The sequence below is a fragment of the Xiphophorus couchianus genome, chromosome 2 (assembly GCF_001444195.1).
Source record: "Xiphophorus couchianus chromosome 2, X_couchianus-1.0, whole genome shotgun sequence".
Classification (NCBI taxonomy): Eukaryota; Metazoa; Chordata; class Actinopteri; order Cyprinodontiformes; family Poeciliidae; genus Xiphophorus; species Xiphophorus couchianus.
Window position 1 is genome coordinate 31,159,017 of NC_040229.1, and position 21,711 is coordinate 31,180,727.

The 21,711-nt window shown below is 38.7% G+C and overlaps 2 protein-coding genes across 2 annotated transcripts in view; one reads left to right on the plus strand and one right to left on the minus strand.

Moving 5' to 3' along the window:
• On the plus strand, positions 1–15,709 carry LOC114151585 (cadherin-related family member 5-like). The gene is made up of 15 exons (XM_028028897.1): positions 1–149; positions 4,426–4,592; positions 4,681–4,731; positions 5,991–6,080; positions 6,195–6,287; positions 6,397–6,498; positions 9,150–9,335; positions 9,493–9,583; positions 9,699–9,796; positions 11,343–11,546; positions 12,139–12,249; positions 12,333–12,399; positions 12,846–13,034; positions 13,429–13,595; positions 14,879–15,709. Exons 1-15 carry the CDS (start codon positions 59–61, stop codon positions 15,434–15,436), a joined length of 2,265 nt encoding a protein of 754 aa, XP_027884698.1. The 5' UTR covers positions 1–58; the 3' UTR covers positions 15,437–15,709.
• Positions 15,710–17,350: 1,641 nt separating this feature from the next.
• The window catches only part of LOC114151603 (GRAM domain-containing protein 4-like), a 31,126-nt gene continuing 26,765 nt past the window's right edge, over positions 17,351–21,711 (minus strand). Inside the window, exon 19 of the mRNA XM_028028930.1 lies at positions 17,351–21,295. Within this exon, the coding sequence (XP_027884731.1) occupies positions 21,188–21,295 (108 nt within the window). The 3' untranslated portion in view covers positions 17,351–21,187. The remainder of the gene's footprint in view (positions 21,296–21,711) is intronic.

A 21,711-nucleotide genomic window follows, 5' to 3' on the forward strand; every position in this document is an offset into this window, starting at 1 on the left:
AAGCAGGGCAACGACACACACAAAGACCAGCTCATACAAGGAGGACAGAGACAGAAAAATGGACTGTATTGACCCACACCTTTCTGCGGGCAAGTTCTTCATCTGCTTACTTCTGGTTCTGCTTCAGGCGTCCAACGCCACATCTCAAAGTAAGTTCTGTTGTCTTTGATTTATTGTTAACGTCTCTAATAACGTCTCTGATTGATTGATGCACGATTTATCAGCCAGGGTTATTAAAGGGTCATTAATTCACACGGACCGACGGAGAGTTCCTTAGATCAGTTAGAACTTCAAAGTGTTGTACATTTAGATGAAAAAGTGGAAACAAGGAAGCAACGTAAAGACGGTGTTTGAAACAGGAAATTGCGCATCATGGACTTATCCTCCAGAGTCCAAGGGCGGAGGTAATTACCGCTGGTGAGCAAACAACCAATTTATCCTGAATAAAATAGCAAATTTTTAAATGTTTATGCATTCATTCCACATATTATCAAGATTTGATGAATGTTTGTGTGTTTTACAACTACCAAAACAATTCTAACAACCCTAAATGGACAACATCATATCTGCTCATTCAGCCTGCAGTGGCCCAGGCTCCCGTAAAGATGCTTGTTTTAGCTCAGCATTGCACACAAAGATATCTCATAACTTTTATAGCTTTGACAAAAATACTTTGCCCCATGAAAGTATTTTCCAGGGATAAAATACTTTCCAGATTCACAATCTGTAATTAGTGAAACCCAATAGGCACTATTGGCCTAATGCAGGCCAATAGTGAATGGTCTGTATTAGTAATGCACTTTATTATATCCATAGGACCCAAACGCTTCACACTACACTCAGTCCTTCACCTCGCATTCACATAAACATTCACACGATATTAAAAATTGTGTGATTACAGAATTAAAACACTGTAATCCATTTGAGTCACATTTGTAATCTCAACCCACTAAAGGTTTAAATGGCCTCATGCCTGTTTTCATCAGACCCAGTAAGATTGTACTTTTGATTTTTTTTTTTAATGCTTTGATAGCATTTGCTTGAAGTTAAGACCTCAGAATGAGGTGACAACAGCATCCCCCAAAATTTGGGATGCTTGGCACAAAACAACAGCTCAGGAGTCATGTGACTCCTGATCAGAGATCATACTGTTATCTATACTGTCAAAACTGTTTACTCACTCCTCCCAATCACCGAATTCAGCCTTTCTAATCATTTCCATAACAACAGGCGTATAAAACCCAGCAGCTAACCACACAAACTGCTTCTCTAATTGTTTCCCAAAGAATGGATCGCTCTCAAGAGCTTCATGACTTCCAGCGGTTTGCCATGACAGGTTGACTTGAGTCTAGCTGTGAAATTTCTCCTTGAAAAATTGCTCAGTCAAACGTTAGTGTAACAAACTGGAAACAATTAGGAACCATGGGAACTGAGCCAATAAAGCATTATCAACTTAATTTAAAAGTAATAATAGATTTTATTTGCAATGCTTTATATTAAATTGAGATCTCAAAGGGCACATTGATGGATGAAGTGTCCTGCCCAAAGACACCAACAACATGGGGCAAAGCTGGAATCAAACCAACATCCACTGATTGCAGGGAGAACTCCTACCGCCGCCACCACAGAGCAGTTTAGAGTATTAATATTTGCATGCATTTTCACTTAAATAAGTACACCGTGTTCCAAGTTATTATGCAAGTGATATTTTCTCAGATTTTCCTGAATGGTCAAAGCAAATGATGGTCATTATAATTTTCAAGTCATGAACTAAATCAAATTTTACTGAACAAAGCTCCACATGAGAACAGAATTTTTTTCAAAAATAAAAAACTTAAAATGCATTGTTCCAAATTATTATGCACAGCAGATTTTCTAAACATTTTATGGATTATAAAGAACTGCAAACGGTCATTCTTTGAATGTGCAGCATTAAATGGTCACATGTACTAAAATAAAAAGCTTTTCAATCAAAAACATCTTAACAGGCCGAGTTACATGTTAACATAGGACCTTCTTTGATATCACCTGCATAATTCTTGATCCATTGAACTTGTGAGTTTGTGGAAAGTTTCTGCTTGAGTTTCTTTTCAGGATGTCAGAATATCTTCCCAGAGGGATGAATTTATCTAACAGGAACCTTCCTCATTAAGCCTTTATCTGTACAAACCCATTTTTGTTCTGAATCAGCCACAAATCTCTTCACAGTATGATAACGCTTCAGTTTTTGTTAAATATCTAATGTTTTCATACCTTGTCATACGGCTCTACACTTTCTGATGATTTTCATCAGCAGAGATTCTTTTCTCTTTGCCATATTGCTTGAAACCTGTGGCCTGCTTAATAAAGTGGAACATCCTTCTTAAGTAGATTTCCTTTAATTGAGCTCATTAAACAAACTAATCAACCAGCTCTCTGAAATTAATGATAGTGATTCAAAGAGCCCTGACACACAATATCATCTATACATTTAATAGCACAACAAAAAATGTAATCTTTATGACACTTAAATCCAATTTGCATAATAATTTGGAACACGGTGTATATAAAATAACAAGGGGTGGACCATGCACCCCTTGTTATGGGGGTGAATGGCCCCCCATAACAAAAGGTTATGGGGGGCCATGCCCAAAACTGGGGCACATAAGCCCCCACTTTTGGGCCTTAAGTGGGGGCTAAAAGTGTGCAAACTGTAATAAACAAGAAATGCAATATAACAAGGTTTGGTATTACAAAGGTTTGTTCAGCCTGGTATCAACATTAGTATTGGGTTATTGGTTTTCAAGGTCCAGATAATTAAATGCATACTGAGTGCATCTTAACTAACTGCACTGTATCCAAATAAACCCTGAAAGGAGACAGCAAAGACTTTATTATGGAGACTTCCTTCTGATATATTTTTTATATTGTCATCGTTATACTGCAACAGGATGTTTATGAGGAGCGTACAGAGAGACAGAAAAAGGAGAGGAGCAAGCGAGAGTGATATGTACTTTATGCAGGGAACAATTATTTAGGGGACAATAATTAGATCCAATAAGGTGATTTAAACCATATTATTAACTGTGCTTTGTTAAGTGAGTGAACAGTAAACCTGTTTCAGCAGCCAAATGATCGTAATTCGGTTACAGCCAGAATCTGACCGAGTAATTCTGGTATTTTCTATCAGTGCCTGTCTGGCATCCTACAAATATCTGTGGCTCAGGTACATGTAAACAATATGTTCATGCACACACACACACACACACACACACACACACACACACACACACGTACACATTCATCTACATTCACATAGCAAAACAACGCACATAAAACAAAACTGGCATAATTAAAGCCATTCTCTGTGCATTTAGTTTAAACATCCTAAAGGAAAGAGAGGAACGTATCCCCTCCCTTCCCCTCAAGCCACATTCCTCAGAGAGCATCAACAATCAATTCTGATTAATCAGGACATTTCAACTAAATGACAGAAACATCTAGTAAATCATTAACTCTGCTATCTATCCTCAGTCATAAATTTAACTATAGTCCAATTTATTTTCCACCTGTCACCCAATTCGTCTTCTTGTTAACTTTCAGCACCAGCAGAAAAGAGTTTGAACAGTCAAAGAATTTGTTGCTCTGATTCACAATCTCCTCATTCTCAATCTGAAGCCTGTTTATTTCAACTCGTTGTCTCAGACGATGTGTAGCGCTGCTCCTGATTGTACCTGGACAAAACATAAAGAAGACACATGGCAGAGTGAGAGATACAAACCTGGCGCTCGCTTAAACGTTGGAAAACACTGATAAAGGCGTAGAAAGCTTTGGTCAGTTTGTAAATGTGGGCACAAACAGGGTTAAGAAAATACCTTCCAGATTATTGTACCACCAGCAGCCTGAACTGCTTATACAACAAACTATGTTGTTCAGAGATTATAATCTGTCTACCATGGTTGATACAGGCAGTCATTTCTATAATCTCAAACCAGTCTGGGTGTTTTCCTCTGACTTCTGGCATCACCAACTCCTTTGCTCGTCTATCCATTTATCCATCAGAGGTGGCGACTCACGTTTGATTCACCAACCTGGACTTGCGCCCCGAAGACTTGACATGGTCTGAGATTCCAGTCGTAGCAACAATATTTTTATCTCATATGAAGAGTGAAAGAAAACAAATGTGTGAGCTGCAGGCTGCTGCACAAGTTCTATTGTTGAAGGAATGAGCTTGATTATTAACCAGTGATGTTGATAGATTATTATGGGATGTTAATAACTCATAAAGATTTTTTTTATGTAAACCTCATAATAATGACAGCATGAATGTCCCTTCAAAGTACTGTAACCACAGTAACAGTATTCTACAGTATATTTGACATCCAGTAACTTGTCATTGAACTGTCTTTCCATCAGTCCCTGCTGAATATGCTTCTCTCACAACAGGTTGTTCTTTTGAAAGCCCAGTACAGTTTCAAGAAAACAACAATGTTAATGATGTCGTGACAACAATTTCCATCACACTCGGAGAGACAATTGCCATTACAAGCACAGACGTGCCATTTGGCATTAATGGAAACCAGCTGATAGCGACTAAAGTGTTGGACCGTGAGGTAATTTGTGCAAGATTTGTACCACTATATATTTATATATAAATATAAATGTTTGTCATAATGTTTTTTTTTTTTTTTTTTTTTACAGGAGACACAGACCTATGCTGTTGTTATAAGATGTACTCTGGGTAGTGCATCGGTGAGACTATTTTCTGTTTGTTAAAAAAAATCAGACGGCTTTAATATTATGTGCACAGGCAGTTGTTTTATTTGTCATGTTTTATTTATTTATCAAATGCTAAAGTGTGTGTGAGGACGTTCTCAGCTCTGTAAGGAACAGGGTCCGTATTCTCAGAGAATCCTAAAACTAAAAGTAGCTCCTTGTCACGTCTCGCAGTTTCTCAAATTCCATGACTTTTCTTCAACTTTTACTTGGGTATGATGAGTTATTCACAATATTAGTTAATTTGATCTATAATTAGGCTAGCTGAAATTAGATTAGATGTGTTGTCATTGCACAGTAAGCTGAACATCGGTTGGATCGAGTTTGATTCAGTCTGTTGGGTTTGGACAAAACATTTTAAACTCCTTTAAATAATTTAATTCGCTTATTGATAACTGGGATTTATTGGACTATATGTGTGATTGAACTGGAATGACTTTTTTTTTCTAAAAGATTCCATTTGTTGTGACGTGGTGCCATATAAGTAAACTGGACTGAAAAATATTTAAATGTTTCACCAGAAACAAGAAGGCAATCACAGCTTCCACACTTACACTAGTAAAAAAAAACACTAGCATAGCAAGAAGCTGTGATGAATTAAAATAATAATTAGGATGTAAATAAAGCACAATCAAACATGTTGATGCAGTGTAGCAATAGTTAAATGTTCCACACTTTCATCATCATAACACACTTTCTTTCTCTGATTCTTTTTGAACTACCTATTAATTGACACAACGCCGACTCCGTCCCCATGCATTAGTGTCATTACGACAAAAAACATGGGAGTTGCCTTTGTGCAGACAATCATCTGGTAGTTGCTGTCGATCACAGTTTCATGAGGTCGGCTGCAGGCCTTGATCCACCTCTTGCATTATTCCAGGCTTGTTTGGGTTTTGGAAATGTAATAAATTGCATTCCGCCCTCTAAACACTCTGGGTGATGGCTGTCAGGATTGCATGTTCCCCACTGACAACCATGACTTTCTATTATATTCCTCGAACTTTTTATGACCGTAGCGCTTTGGCGATGATGAACCCCAGCAATGTTGATGGACGGAGGTTCAGGTCCTCCAGATAAGGGGCGCGTGCTTCGGGACAAATAGCAGCTGCCAATTGGCCAGGTGCTGACAAAGCGTCACAGAGCGTCATGCTAATTGCTGTTACAGTAGCTCACAGGAAGAAGACAATAAACAAAACAAAAAAATCTAAATGTTTTTTTTTCTCTCTTTCTAGATTTCAAAAACTATCGTGGTAATCGTGCAAGATGTGAACGACAACGAACCATTTTTTGAGAAGGATTTGTACCAGGAAAATGTGGAAGAGGTAAGATTTAGACAAACATCTGCAGAATGCAGATAACTGTTAAGGACACGCAGTTTGTAGCTAGCTTTCTCCTGACCTTTAACATTCCATCTTTTGTGGTCTGTTTCTATCCAGCTGGCTCGGATAGACACCATTGTGGGTCAGTTTCCTGCCATTGACCTTGATGGAACTGTGCTGTACTACACGCTGACATCCGAGTCTGAACCTGTATGATGTTTTACTTTTAAAATGTTTATTTTAAATATTTCCATATACATTTCCATGCCATTGTAGAAATTGCCTTATGCATTTTTGTTGTGCTGCTTGATTTCTGTAGGACGCCTTTAAGCTGAGGTCGCAAAGTACACCAGAAATCCTTGTCAACAGGCCTCTTGATTATGATAAAGTCAAAGAGGTTCGACTGATGCTGGAAGCCCAAGTAAGTTTTTTTACTCACCAAACACTGACAGTTTTTAGGATTGCTCAGACAGAATTGAGGAAACGGACCTTTTCTCCAAAACACTTTATAAGTTTAGCAGAATGCCACATATTCTTTCCAAAACTTCTAGCAAGCAATTAGCAAGCATAGCTAATTTCAACGTTTGCTAATTGGCAAAATTAGGTGGAGCTGCACATCCCCTGATCTTAGCCTACAAACTATTTCTCACTCCAACACTCATGTGAATGTTGGTAAAGGTTTATCTGAGAAACGTGTGGGAAAGAGCAGGAGCTTCTTAAAGAGACAGAGGCCCATTTTCAAGCCACTGTATTGCTAAGTCAAATTCCTTTTAAGTTATGTTTGAAATGTGCAGCATTATTATAACAACTGAAGATAACGTAGTTACTTGATTGTGCCTGGAAAATACTGCCCCTTTAAAGTTTGTAAAATAAAATAATAATAATAATAAAAAAAAAATAATAATTATAATTTAAAAAAAATAAACACGCATTATTTTATTAAAACTGCATAAATTCAGTTTTCTTGCAACAAACTCCGCCACATTTCTCTAAAGGCTTTCCTGTGGTTTGTGTTTATTTTGTTCTGCTGACAAGCTGTAAAATTACACACTCCAGCCCTATATGGTAGGTGGCGACATGCAGTTTTAAACCGGTTGCAAGGAAAAGAAGTGAAGAAGAAATATCATTTAAATCCTATATGCTGTGTGCAGGAGAACGACTCTCTACAGCAGTGTTTCTCAATGCCAGTTCTCAAGAACCACTGTCCTGCACATTTCATGTTTGTCTGTCTCAGTACACCTGATTCAAAATATTGCATAACCTCTTCCTCGGCCATCAAGTGCACCACAAGTCTGTTAATCAGCCATTTATTCAGGCCAGGTGTGTTGCAGAAGACAAGCACCAAAAACATGCAGCGCTGTGGTCCCTGAGGACTGGTACTGGGAAACACATGGTACTGGGAAACACTGCTCTAGAACAGTGTTTCTAAAACTGTGGTCCCCGGACCACGTAAGGTCATCTCACAAAAAATAAAAATAATAAATTTTAAAGAAAAAATTCCAAATAGGAAACAAAAAGAAAAAGAAAAAAATCCAAGTGCAAATGCTTGTATGACCAGCAGAGCGTTCAGCTGGGATTTAAAGACAGTGTGACAGAGAGTCCTTTACGGTGAATGGGGAATGTAGAAGTTTATTTTAAATAGAGGAATCATGTGTAGAAGTTGTACACTGACAGAATGGAAATGCTTTCTATTCATAAAGACGCATTCAGAAAGCTGGACCAGTCAAGGTCCAGCTGCAATTGGACCAGAAACACACGGTTCCCTCTTTAAGTTCTGCGAAGAGCTCCAGGATGATCAATCTGGACATCAACATCAACATGTCTGAGCAGATCACTATGGTCTCTGAACACAAGCACCCTCCAGGTCCTTCTATTGATGATTTTCTTCATCAGAGACAAAACATTCGGTTTATACATGAGGCCCTATGCCTGGCAAGTTGACTGACCGGGAGCTATGCCAATTTCTGGCTTGATCTCTGAAACCCAACTCAATGAGAGAGATTGTACCTTCTTACTCCTGAGTTGCCCAGGGTTAGAGATGTTGGTGAGGGAATCTCACAGGCCCCCAAATGAGTAGCTTGATTATAACTTTCTCCAGCTAGCAAATATCTCTCCTCTTTATGACCTGAAGGGTTGTGATCTGGAAGAACGGTTTCCTAATCTGAACCTAAACAGTGTTTTGGTGTTGGACTTCTGTATGAAATGTCTTTAACAAACACCATGTTTAAACACCAGGTGGCTCTTCTCTCTGCAAAGTATTGTTTCTTGAGGACCTTGTCTTGTATGTTTTTAGATCAGTGGTGCCCAAAGTGGGAGGGAACTAAAACATCCTGCATGTTTTAGAGGTATGAGTCCCTGGTGGTGGTAGCAACCTGTTCAGCATGTCAATGCTTATCTTAGGCCTTCCAGGGGCGTAAAACCAGGGAGAGAACTAAAACATGCAGGATGCCGGCCCTCCAGGACCGACTTTGGACACCACTGTTTTAGGTGTTTCCGTTCGGCCACACACCTGGGTGATTAACGAGCTTCTGCAGCACTTGATGGCATGCAAAGGAGGTCACGCAATCATTTGAATTAGGTGTACTGGAACAGAAACATCTAAAATATGCAGAGCATTTCCGAGGATCGGAATTGAGAAACACTACAGTAGAGGGAGCTAAAGACTAGAGGGAACTAAAGACTAGAGGGAACTAAAGACTCATACCTCTAAAACTTGGAGCTCATTACCAAAGATAAATCAGCAAAACACCAAACATACAAATATATTTTCAGTGATTATAGGAAGGGTCTAATTGTAGTAATGCCAATTTTCTGTTGATTATTGAGAATGACATAAATTGTTTTCAACATATTTTTATAATAAAATGTAAATTAAAACAGCTCAGTTGGGGTTTTGTTGTTTTTTTGTCTTATACAAAGCTGATCCTGCTTTTACATAGTTCATTCTTTGAGAGCTGCCTGAATCATTTCCTAATAGAAGTAAACTATTTGGGCGAATATAAATCATTTTGAATCTAAGTCTGCCGTGGACATGTATAATTGTGGGCTGAATGGTACTCTCTCTCTTTCAAGGATACACCTCTGACTTCTCCACCTGAAGGGCCATCATTCACTGCTACCACAACCATCCTGATCTCCGTCATGGACATTGATAACCGACCTCCATGGTTCGAACCTTGTGCCAGGCATGATATAAGTGAAGCAGTGATTTGCCTGAATACAGGCTACACTGGCAAAATTTACTTAAACGAACAAGAGGTAAGTCATTTCCTAGAAAATGATGATAGAGAACATATAGAGTATTCTCTAATACATTTCTCTTTGTTTTTTGTATTTTTCTTGCAATTATCTGAAGTTATCAACCCTTATGTAATCTTTGTGAAGATATACCTTTATATTGTCAATTCCTTTATAGACTGGAGTGTTGTCTCTGGAGCCCGGACCTCTTTATGCCATTGATGGAGATTTAGGAATAAAAGAGGAGATTACCTATTCCATCTTTTCTGGTAAGCGACCTGGTTTGTCACATGAGCATGTTTTAGAAACTTGGTGACAAAAAGCTTATTCTGATAGCCAATCTGTATCAGAAAGAGGAAGCAGCTTCTTGAATCTGTGTTTCAGGAAAAGAGGATGGCCTGTTTCATATTAATCCAAACACTGGAAACATCACCATGCTGCGGCCAGCAGATGTTGTGGGGGAAATTGCACTGACAGTTCTGGTACAGTAAATTCAACTAACTCTAGAATACAAAGGCGTCTTCTATTCAAGTTGTAATGTTGTAACTTTGACCCAAAATAAACCCTCTGTCATCTTATTAAAGAAAGCAGGTAAAACCTGCAGATTCTTCCATGATGAATCGCCAAGAAATACCTCAGTTAAAAATGTGTGTTTAAATTTTGACCTAGTTTAAAAAAAAAAACATTTAGTACCTAACCTCAGAAAATACATTGACAACGAGTTCATTGCCTTCCTACATAATTCCACTCAATTTGAAACTCACTGCTCCATCTGGGCTCTCTCCCACTGAGCTGGATTTCTCCAGCAGAATTTCAACCGGGCCAAACAGATGGAGACGTTATAAGCGATGACGGCAGTTTTCTGTGTTGTTTTAGAAATGTGCTCTGCCTGTAGCTTGACAATGACAGTGGAGGAGATGAGTGAAGCCATTCAGTCTGTGTCGGCCACTCTTCCAAATATTTCAAAGATTAAATTAGCATTAGCAGCCATCTCGTTGGGCTCAACACCTTTGCAGCTGGGGACGGTTGTTTACATCGCGGACAATTTCTGGTAAGATTCATTACGTAGAACTGGCACATTACATACATCAGAGCCAAATTATAGCGATTGGGTAAAGTTTAAAACTTCAACAGAGTCCACGCCTCGAGTAATCAGTCATTTCTCAGTAGCTGAGTGTCCAGACCAGCTACTGGACACTTGGTACAAAACAAAATGTAGAACAAGGGACTGGTTTCTACATGGTAGGAGAATACCATAGAAAAATACATTAGAGGTTGCACCATGATGTGGGGCTGCTTATCAGTTTCTTGGCCTAAATGTTAAATACATTGAGTAAAACGATGAGTTGCCAAAACTTTCCTAAGGTTATTTCAACTAATACTTTATGACTATGTCAGTCTCATGAATAAGTTCTTTATAAGTTGCAGTTTGTTGATGTCTGTAGTCTTCAGCTGACAATACAGGAAAGGACACAAATGACAATCACAGAGAGCTCCCAGATTTCATCAGGATTCATTTGTCTTACTGGCTTTTTGACCAGAAGGTCTGTTTTAAATGTATCAATTAAAATGTAGTTAATACTAAATTAGCTCTGGCTCTCAGTTCTGTTATGCCCTTAAAACCAAAGTCACTTTGGGAAGCTGAGGTGATCTTTTTTTTTTAAGTTTCTCCCACTGAACAAAGTCAACTTTCATAACATACGGCTCTATTATTTCCATGAATCTACTTTTGCAATGAAATTGAATTTCAACTTCAACAAAGAAACAAATAATGTTTTGAAACTGTGAAGCAATCAAATTAAAAACTACCGCATTTAGTCAGTTTATTCTTGGGTCAAATCAAATCATTTTATTCCTGAATAAAATGACTAAACACAGTTCTCTGTTTCATTTGATCACTTTACAGTTTCAAGCAGTAAAGATCTTTTAGGACCACTGCCACCGGTTTACTTTTAAGTCTCTCCTCATAGAAACTCTTAATATTTGAGACCTCAGAACCTTTTGAACCGGAATGTGCTTCCCACACAGGCTGCTCAGACGAAAAACACTCATCAGTTCGCAACCACAACAGTGACGTTCAGAGTCCAGGTGCACAGCCTTCATCCTCCAGAGTTCCAGAAGGCTCTATATGAAGGTCTGATCACTTCAGTGGGCTCTATGGCAATGGACCTGACCAACAAGGACCAGCCGTTACAGATCATTGCTACAGATGAGGACTACATTGGCGCTGGGGTAAATCATTTCACCACTCCTTCTGGCTGAAGTGGATAACATGAGAAGTTATAATAAAGAGAAAACATTATGATTTGGGCATCAACTGATATGTATTACTATTTAACTTTTAATTCTTGCTTTTAGAAATTTGATGTGTTTCTTTGTTGCTTTGGAAACACGGTTTGTGGATTTCATTTAATGAAAAACCTGAAACCCTTGTAAAGGCTTCGTAAACATTGACATTCTTTCAAAACTTTTTTTTTATTTGTAATTGCCCTTCATAAATATGGAATCATTTCCAGCAGGCCTCAATGGGGCGCTGTCATGCAGGACGCAACACAAAACGTTCAAAGTGAAGCTGTGACATCACTGTTTTCACAAAACTTTCTACACAAGAATGCGTTTGAACATTTTCTTCAACCCTGGGATGCCTTTCTGGAAAAATGACAACCCCTGCAACACTGCAGGACCTAATGTCTATAAGCATTCAGCATATTCCCTAAACAGAGCTTACTTCAAATTCCTCATCTTTTTTCCATCTCCTAATTTCTCAGACATCACCATAAAGGCAATAAATGTTTTGACATGTCTTTGCAATCTCTTCAAACAGGGAATAAACCCCAACATCACCTACTCAATCAAAGGCAGCAGTGATTTTGCTATTATTGGTGGCTACGTGTTCTTGACCAAAGCTCTGCCAGAGAGCTCAGTATCAATCCAGGTAATTTTAAGGGAAGTTGGATGCTAACCAGGCTGACTGGGATCTCTTTGTATTGGCTGCTCAACTCCAACTATATGTTCCAGGTTGTGGCAACAGACGTTTCTAATGATGAAACAGCTACTGCAGAGCTCCGAGTTGAACTGACGTTGGGTAGGTCTAAACATTGTCTAATAAAACATTTCACTTAGGTTTTTGATTGGTTCATTGTGAATATTCTCCAAAATTTTTGCTACAACCGTTTTTCTTTTATTTCGAAGACACAAAGGGGATATTTGACATTTGTGTTTGGTCACATTCACTATGGTTTTGTTCTGTGGTTGGTCTGCCCTCATAGCAATCTGTTCTTACTCATAAACAAGGAGCCAAATTAAGAAGAGTACGTGACTGTATGGAAGTTTACATTTTTTCTTACAATATTATTTGACTTGCCCTGCTCTCAATGACTTTCAGCACATCCGTATTGTTAGGTTCATTTGTTGTTGGTTTTGTTTTGTTTTAATCTGAAATCCACATTTTTCTTGGAACATATCAAAAGTACTTTATGTCCATGGTGAAGCATTGAAATAAAGATGCTTCAAAGTGTGTTGTCCTCTCAGGTCTCTCTACCACCACGTTGCCTCAGAGCACTACAGACTCTATGACCACAACAGCCATAGAGAAATCCACCTCTGATAGCGAGACAACCAAAGAGATCATGCCCACCAGTGACTCCACTCTGTCAGCTGACACCATCGTCACCACTGGGCCCACAGAAGGAGCCTCAACTGCCAGCACAGCTCGCCCAGGTGGTAATGTTTGTCTCAACAGCAGGCATTAAAAGAAAAACAAGGAACTTTACAGAAACCTGGAAGGATGACAGATGATCTTTTCAGGGTGTAGTTGCCCCCAACATAATTGAAATCGGGTCCCATTTCGTGTTCAAGTCAATGTCCTTCACCTTGGACAAACAACTGTCTTGTTGGCATTAAAGCAAACCAATCACAGAACACAGTTTTTTAATATAGTCATAGTTGGACAGTCCAGGCCAGCGTAAAGACAGAGTTATGAGTCATTTTGTTGCTAATCCATGTCTTCTGTTCATTTTAAACACAATTAAAACATGACTCGCATCGCACTGATCATTTATTTTTCAAACAATCCTTAAGAAAATCTTTGTAATGTTTCTTTCTTTTGTTGCAGTGGGACCAGCTGGTGAGTTTGGAATTGTGGACATGGCTGCATTGGGGGCAACCTTGGGTGTTCTCTTGTTTCTCTGTGTGCTGGTCATCGGGTTGCTTGTTTATCGCATGAGGAGGGGAAATGCAGCCTGGAAGAAGATCCAAGAGGCCAGCATGTTTCGGAGCTCTGTAAGTAAAAACAAAGCATAATCAGCCCCCAAGAGCGGCAGGGCAAGAGCACTGCTAAAGCAAGGAACCAGCCAGAGATCTTTGTTGAGCTTTCTTTGAGGCACGTTGGGTTTTGGTGCCAAAAAGTAACAACTTTATTTTAGGTTGTCTTCAGAAGAGTGACAGGTGAAGCTATTGATTGCTGGAGGTTGCTTCCTGATAAAGGGGAGTTTTCCCTTTCTGGTGTCACTCCATCCAGAATATTGAGCACACCTGAAAAGAAGCTGCACTCTGACTGCATTTCATCTGACAAAAACACACACACACACACACACACACCCACACACACATGTTTGCATGGCTATCTTTGTGGGGACTTTCCATTGAGTTCCATTCATTTCTACAGCCTAAACCTTAACCTTTCCCTAACCAAACCAAATCTCAATCCATACCTTAGTCCTAAATCTGACCCCTGACCCAAAAACAACGTTTCCCCTAGTGGGGGCCAGGCTTCGGTCCCCACGAGGAGCAGTGGGTCCCCACAACATAGTATGTGTCAGGAAAATGGTCCCCACAAACAAACTCACACACATACACACATATAATCTATTAAACTATTCCAGTCAGACATCCTGTTCTTTGTATTTTGTGATGGTTACATGTAAATAATATGGTCAAATTTGCAGGTGAATATTATAAAAGTAATATTTGTTATATTTCTACAGTAGTGGTCTTGTGTCAGATAAAAAAAACTTTTTAAAATTGACAAAATCTCGGTGAGCCTTCATAGCTGGGACACAACATTGGTATTACACCAAACATTATTCCTATTAATATTGTTGGCATTCTGCTTGTGGACAGACTGTAAGTAACATTCTATTCATAAAACACAAACAATAATATGTTCATCTTAATTGTGAAAAGTTATTCCTCAAACCCTCACATTCATAAATCCATGAATTTCAACAAACATATCTCACTGTGCTGAGGCTTCTTCTGCTGTTTTGGTTTAGCCAAGTAGGAAAGACGACCAATCCAAGATGGCCGCTGTATTTCCTGCGCCTGCGCAGCCAATGCAGGGTCTACTCATTATGTCTCTGTTATGCCTCAAGTTTACACTTTTTGCTGCTTTCACTATGACGACTTCAGGGTGAACCACTCACTAAAACATATTTTACAAACCAAAAAACAAAACAAGGAAAACATTTTTAGTGGCACAGTGACTAAAAATCCAGTCACTAGCTCACAAACCGAAAGGCTGACGTGAAGGGACTCAACTCTTTTCCTTTTTTGTCCTTTCACAGCTGGGTGAAGCCAATCAAAAAGAAGGAATTCAATACACAAACGAGGCTTTCCAAAACAACAACGATGACAGAAGTAGCACAGGCTCTGGTGGACCAGAGGGAAAAGGCGTATTAACTAGCTGGGATCCACCAAAGCCAGTAGAGAACAGTCACTCCGAAGGAGCGAGCCAGAGCTCTTCAGCACGACAACGGACCCAATTTTCTGACAACGCCAGCGACAGCGGCTCAGATCGGGCAGACAATGAAAAAGAGGTGAAACCCATCCTGACCAAAGAGAGGCGAGTGGAGGAGGGATACAAGTCTGTCTGGTTTAAAGAGGACATTGATCCCAATGCCAAGGAGGAAGTGGTCATCATCCCAGAAAATCGAGATGAACACAGCGATGATGAAGATGAGGAGCCATCGTCCGACAGCAGAGGAGACAAAGATGAAAATTTGCAGCAAAAATCACCAAAAGTCTTGTTTGCTGAAACGGATCTGGATAGTGGTCTTGGTGTCAAGTTCGATGATCCAGCAGATGATTCTGAGAATGACGACAAACTTAACTTTGATTTGTGAGAACGGCTGAAACGTGAGCTAATAACAGGAACCAGCCATATTAAAAATGTACATCGACTTATCATCCATGTAACTGTTAATCTTATCAGCCTATTGCATCGAATATGGACCAGAAAAACACCCTGTAAAAGAAAAATATTTTGATGTAAAAGTGTGAATTGCATTTGAAAAGGTGATTTGTTTTGTTGAGTTGTCAATGAATGTTTTATTTGTGTAAAGAATTTCATGCAGAAACTGTTGCGGAACAACCAGATTAAATACATGCAAAGTGTTCTCTATTTGTTCTTAGCGCCAGCGGCTCACTGTTGGCATCAGACATGTTTTCTGAATGATGCTGGGCTTTAATCAGCCGCTGCCATACCCTGACCTTTTCAGACACCCTGACCTTTTCAGAAAAGTCTGGTATTCTGACGGTCGGTGCTACCTCGTCAGATTTTCCTACCGCAGCACGGCTAGATGGCTACGTCTGTCAGTGCCACCTGTCTGAAACCGCTACCGTTAAGGTTTACAAACCGAAAACTAAATGTCAAATATCATAATCAGATAACATTCTTTGACGGGACTGAAGTAGAAGCTTAGGAGTTTTGCTTAGCATAGCATTGGAACAATTTATATTCGCGACAAAACCACAAGAGAAATCTAAAGCTGAGTTTTTTTTACCATAAAGGTTAGGGTTAAAATCAAAATGTAAAAATACATTTTACATGGGCCCTACTGCCGTCAGCCCCCAAATTCCAATATTCACACATCATTCAACCTGAGTGATGATCTTATTTCAAGTCTGATCAATCAGATTTTAGGAACCGTCCACCTCTGACCCATGGTCCAGGAAGGATTGTACTGCACAACTCTTATGAGTCCAATCTATGTACATTAAATTACTGATTTGGTAAAATGTGTGGATTCCTCAACTTTTTATGCAACACATTTTTTGCATGTAAAGTAAGTCTAGCTAGCAAACGTACATGACGCGTCATCCACAAACCTCATTTGACAGATTTCAAGTTATTCAATAAACACAATTCTGTTTGCAGACCATTAGTAGGGATACGACTGGTTTTAAACCAGTTTGTGGTGCCTGAAGATTTGCACAGGACCAGTGTTCCCAGGCTGTTGGTCTGACCTGACCTTTGCATGCACAGGCAGTCCTTGAGGTTTTTGTTCCTCTTGAAAGCAGCTTTGCTCTTCCTGTGTTTCAGCCTTAAAACTAACAGTTTTAAACTCTACCAAATGCTTTCTGATACCTTTAACCACATTAATATTAGCAGGTAAGTAAGTACTGATAAAAGGAACTGCCACAAACTCACCAGCCGGTTTTGGACTTCAAGCATCTCAGGAAGAATCTCTGCTCCCCTCTGGTGGATGAAGACGCAAACAACACCCTAGTTGCTTCATAAAAATTTGATTCTGGTGAGGAAGTTCTTTTAAACCTTTATGATTGACCCGAGTAACCCAGCAAACGTGTGCCTTGGATGAAAACTTGATTTAAATAACAGTGCATGTGTATCGGTAGTTTTGAAATAAACTTTAATATCCAGTTGGAATGCTGTGATGACACTTGGACCTGTAAAAGTTGTGGTATCCAAGAAATCCACTGCAGTAAGGCCAGCGGTTGACTTTAATTTGATCAAAGCATTGTGATTATTTAGGGTGTGTAAAAAAAATTATTAAAATCCTCCAGTGTCATCCATGTAAATGAAATAATGCAAAGGTTTGTTTATGCCATGCATTCAGGGTCGATGTTTCCCCATAAAGCCATAAAAATATTTGCATATGCAAATGCTAACCTTTTACTCGTGGCAGTTCCTTTAACCTGCTGAAAGTACGGATTATTAAATTGGAAATCATTCCAGGTCAAATTGATTTATAATAATGGGAATATCTCCTTTGCATAACAAACACACAGCAGCACAGTGTGTGTGCAGAATTTCCATTTTTACTTAAATACAAAAACGTACACGTTTTTACCACAGAGATGGATCCATTACAAAATGTTACTCAGTTTCAATCATTACAACATATAAAACCCCAAACCACCAGACAAACACGTTTAACCACATTAAATATTATAGACTTATTATACACAATATTAAAACTCTAGAGCACACAAAAAAAGTGCGGTAAGTTTTAACACTAAACCAGGAAGTCTGAGAATAATGTCTCAACGAGGCAACGAGGCGTTCAAGTAAAAACTGGCATCTGAGAATTGTCTTTTTTTTTTTTTACCTGGAAAACCAGGGAAATTAAAACTAACAGGAAAAAAATCTAATTTTGCTCAAGAAAACCAGACATAAGGCATAGAAATATCACTGATTCATGTATGTCATGTAATCACATCTTCTCATCAGGAACTGGTAGCAAAAACACAGGAAACATTGTCGCTCTTATTCTTATTTTAAAACATAAACATTGAACCTTTTCGTCGGAACAAAATTTTTGCTTTAACTTCATATTCCTATTTTTTCATCAATGACTGAGTCCTTCCCTCGCCCCTCTGAAATGTCCCATCTTTTCATTTTCACAGATGAACCCACTGATAAACATGACACTATGCAACTGTAGGAGGCGCCGTTTCATTGGTGCACGTTTAAAAAGTTGTCCCTCACGTTTCTCAACACAAAGCAATACATAAAAACGTACTTTTAGCAGTCAGAATGAACAAAATTTACATTTCTTATTGCCAGTGATTTTAATAAAAAAACCAAATAACTGTGTTTTTTAATTAGTGACTTCTGATTAGATCATTTAACCTAAACCTACACAACTCAGTACACTGAAAAGATTGTTTTATTTAAAGTTGTACTGCACATTTGTTGTGATCTAACCTATGTATTTAAAGTGAATTCCTGTGTATATGTAATCATTTAGAACAAAAGAACATGATCAAATGTTGGCTGTGACCTTCCCATCCTCACAGTCCCAGTCCTCTGTAAAGACATCCAGACATCCTAACACTTCTGAAATTCAGATTAAAGCTGAAACAGCTGAAAAAAAATAACTACATGTTTCCTATTCCTATTTACAATACAACCTAAGGAGTATTATGGGGGACACGTAGAGTCTTGGTAAAGAAAAAATATAACCTCTTTCAGTTATGTTTCAGGAGATAAGAAAAATTAACCGTTCTAAATTATTAAATGTCAACAGATTATACCGTCTCATTATTAATTAAAGAGAAAAGCCAAAATGGAAAACTGTGGTTGAAAAACATTAGTACACTCTTTCTGCTTTTATTGGATTAAGTTGATGCTGCTATCTGAGTAGTGTTCTAAGATTGATCAGCTGCTCTCACACAGACATATGGTGTCATGAAGCTGCAGGGGAAAAGTCCTTGATGTTCTAGACTGAGTGTTGCCTTCCTGATCCAAACGTATCAGGATGAAAGCTGTCCTCTTAAACATCAGACAACCAGCATTCCTCAACAGTGGCCCAGTGTCCAGCTCCACAGTCCACAGGGTTTCTCAAAGTGTGGGGCATGCCTGCTAGGAGGGTCGACCATGCCATAACAGGACGGTGTGACCGTTTTCACTAGTAATTTTTTATTATTTTTACATATTCAACAAATCAGTGTTTCCATTTTGATGACATACTGTACAAAGAGGCACCTAACATTGACTAGTCCAGTCTGAAAAACAGGGTTATGTTTGGGGCAAAAAATAAATAGGAGAAAAGAAAGAAATTTTAAAAACATACAATAAACCCAGAGTTTCTTTTCCTTTTTGGTTGAGTGAGATAAAGTCCATATTTTAAAGATTGCTGCCAGTCTATGCAAAGAGTTCAACACTTAAAGGCCTTTCTCTATGGATGTGGCTTTAACCGGTTCTGCCCCAGTGATTTACTTCACACTGGACTGTATTTGTTGATTGGCCCGTGATTTTCGTCACTGCTGAACCGTCACCAGCTGAATGGCTGCCACTGAAGATTGAAGGATTTCTCAAATATGCTTAAAAAAAAAATCAAAGCAACACTCCAGGTATGATTTTGATGAGGGATTAATATTATAACATGATGTAAAACTAAAAAAAAAGTCAATTTTACATAATACTGCCCCTTCAAGGCTCTTCCACTTTATATGCGCTTCTTAAACCTCATGGCGTTGATGTGGGGTTGATTGTGTTTGCGTCTTCCCGTAAGATAGAATCATCTGCAGCTCGTAACTAATCCAGTATGAAGTGCAGTTTTTGTTGAGCCTAAATTCAGATCAAGACTAAAATTTATTCAAAATATGCCGTCGAAATGAACAGTGGTTGAGGTATTAGCCTTTACTTTTTTATGAGTTTGAAATATTTGATCTAGAATGCTTCTCCAAGCAACGAGCTAACTACACTGATGTGACAGCTCAGCACAAGCAGACATGGCTGCAGCACAGGGAGACAGAAGATGAGTTATTATTGTTGAATATTGGTTATGTCTGCTTCCATCTCTGTAAACATCATTTTAGGAATACATTTTTCATCAGGTGTTTGTGCCAGCAGTCGTGAATGTTCTTCTGAGTGAATCTGTCAAGAGGCATGTGGAGCACAAATACGTAACACGTAAAATATTATAGTGTCCTAAATATGGAATTTAAGCAGCACTTTGGGATTGCATTATGGCACACATTCATATTGTGATGGCAACTGTGATTTGATACAAGTGGGGTTTTTTCTCAGTAAAAATGTTCCTAATGTACTAACATGAAATTTCTCGGGGTTTGACTTGGTGTGTTTCTTGGAAATCCAAAAATAATTTCATCTTCAGATCCTAATCGAGAAAGTTCCAGTACATTTCTCAATTCATCCTTCATTCATTCACTCCTCATTCATCAGGAGTGAATGAATGAAGTCAGGTTTCTCCAGATAGAAAACTTTTTACCAGCTTAAAAAAATAACCCAAACCTGACAGCGTTTTTTGATATCTACGATCAAATTGGAATCCGTCTTAATGTTGAGGGTGAATTAACTCTTTTTTGCAAAGTGCATTGAGAAAATGCTTGTTGGGAAACGATTTAAACGAGCTGAAATGAATAGAATCTTGTATGAATTTCATCTCAGCAAGAAATATTAGAAATATATTTACTGAGAAAACTGCTGACATGTTCCTGTACCCATTTTAACCTTTTGTTTATTGTGCAGCTCTGTAAACGGACGACTGGAGCAGGTCCTGGTTCTGTGGATTTTAAAGCAGATAAAACATAGAAATCCTCCTGGTATCTGAACGAACAATAACTCCTAAAATGGACATGACCAGAAACATTGGCTAAAACATCATCGTGAACCTGTAAAGGTTTCAAACTGGGTGGCTAATACACCTACACACTATGATACCTCCAACTAAATCCATTCTCCTAAAAAGGGAGAAAAAAAATCCCTAATTTAAAGTATTTACATCACCCTGAATCTGAATATAAACAACAGAGCAGAAGTCTAATCAAGAGGACAGAATGTGTTTAAAAAAACTAAAAAAAAAATCACTGTTGAAGAAGGAAACTGTTCTAGTGGTTTAAGGATGCCGTCTTGAGGAGGACCCTGCACAGCTGAATTTGAAACCACCTGCAGTCTCATCAGCACGTGTGTACTCAGCTCCAGAGTCACATTGCACTTGCAATATGCAGACAAAAGACGAGGTTCTGCTGATCCAGACTGCACAGACAGTGGATCGCCTGCAACAGCAGGGAACTGGCTGTACTGGAGTACTTTAAGTCACTTTGAAAAACATGCTGCGAAGGACAGCAACAAAGATTCTTAACAGTACGCTGAGGACGACCCCACACTACGTCTCTGGATTTTTGGCTCGAGCTTTTTCAACCATCTTTGAGTGCTGGGAGAAGATGGCATCAAACGCCTCGTCTCTGTGCATCATGGCGCCAAACACCAACGGCTGCAAAGAAACAAGCAAGACAAGAGCATCAGATTGCGTTTAAGGAACCTTTTCTCTTTTCTTACAATTTTTTTTTTTTTTAAACTGGCGTAACTAAAAACAACGTATTTTAAAGTAGATTTTCTTCAGCCGTATCTGTAATGAAAATCTTACATAGTGGATGTATTTTTAAAGCTTTTCTTAGCAATTATTTTATTATTCTAAAGAGAGTAAAACTATCAGATTGATACAGAGAGTTAGAGAAGCATCCAGACCTGCATTTTACTAGGAGTTTATGTGACAGACTAGCGTAAAGCAGTGCATCATTGTGAAGTGGAAGGTTGTTTTCAGAATTTTTCACAATAAGAGTTCATGTTTTGGCATTCATTTGCAATGTGCAATATGTAATCCCAGTATTTACCTAACTTGGACAACAG

Excerpts from the sequence above, each read along its gene's own strand:
- LOC114151585 (XM_028028897.1), top strand. The coding sequence starts at position 59 with ATGGACTGTATTGACCCACACCTTTCTGCGGGCAAGTTCTTCATCTGC. Across the intron at positions 4,593-4,680 it reads CTAAAGTGTTGGACCGTGAG|GAGACACAGACCTATGCTGT; the intron begins GTAATTTGTGCA and ends TTTTTTTTACAG. Across the intron at positions 6,499-9,149 it reads GACTGATGCTGGAAGCCCAA|GATACACCTCTGACTTCTCC; the intron begins GTAAGTTTTTTT and ends CTCTCTTTCAAG.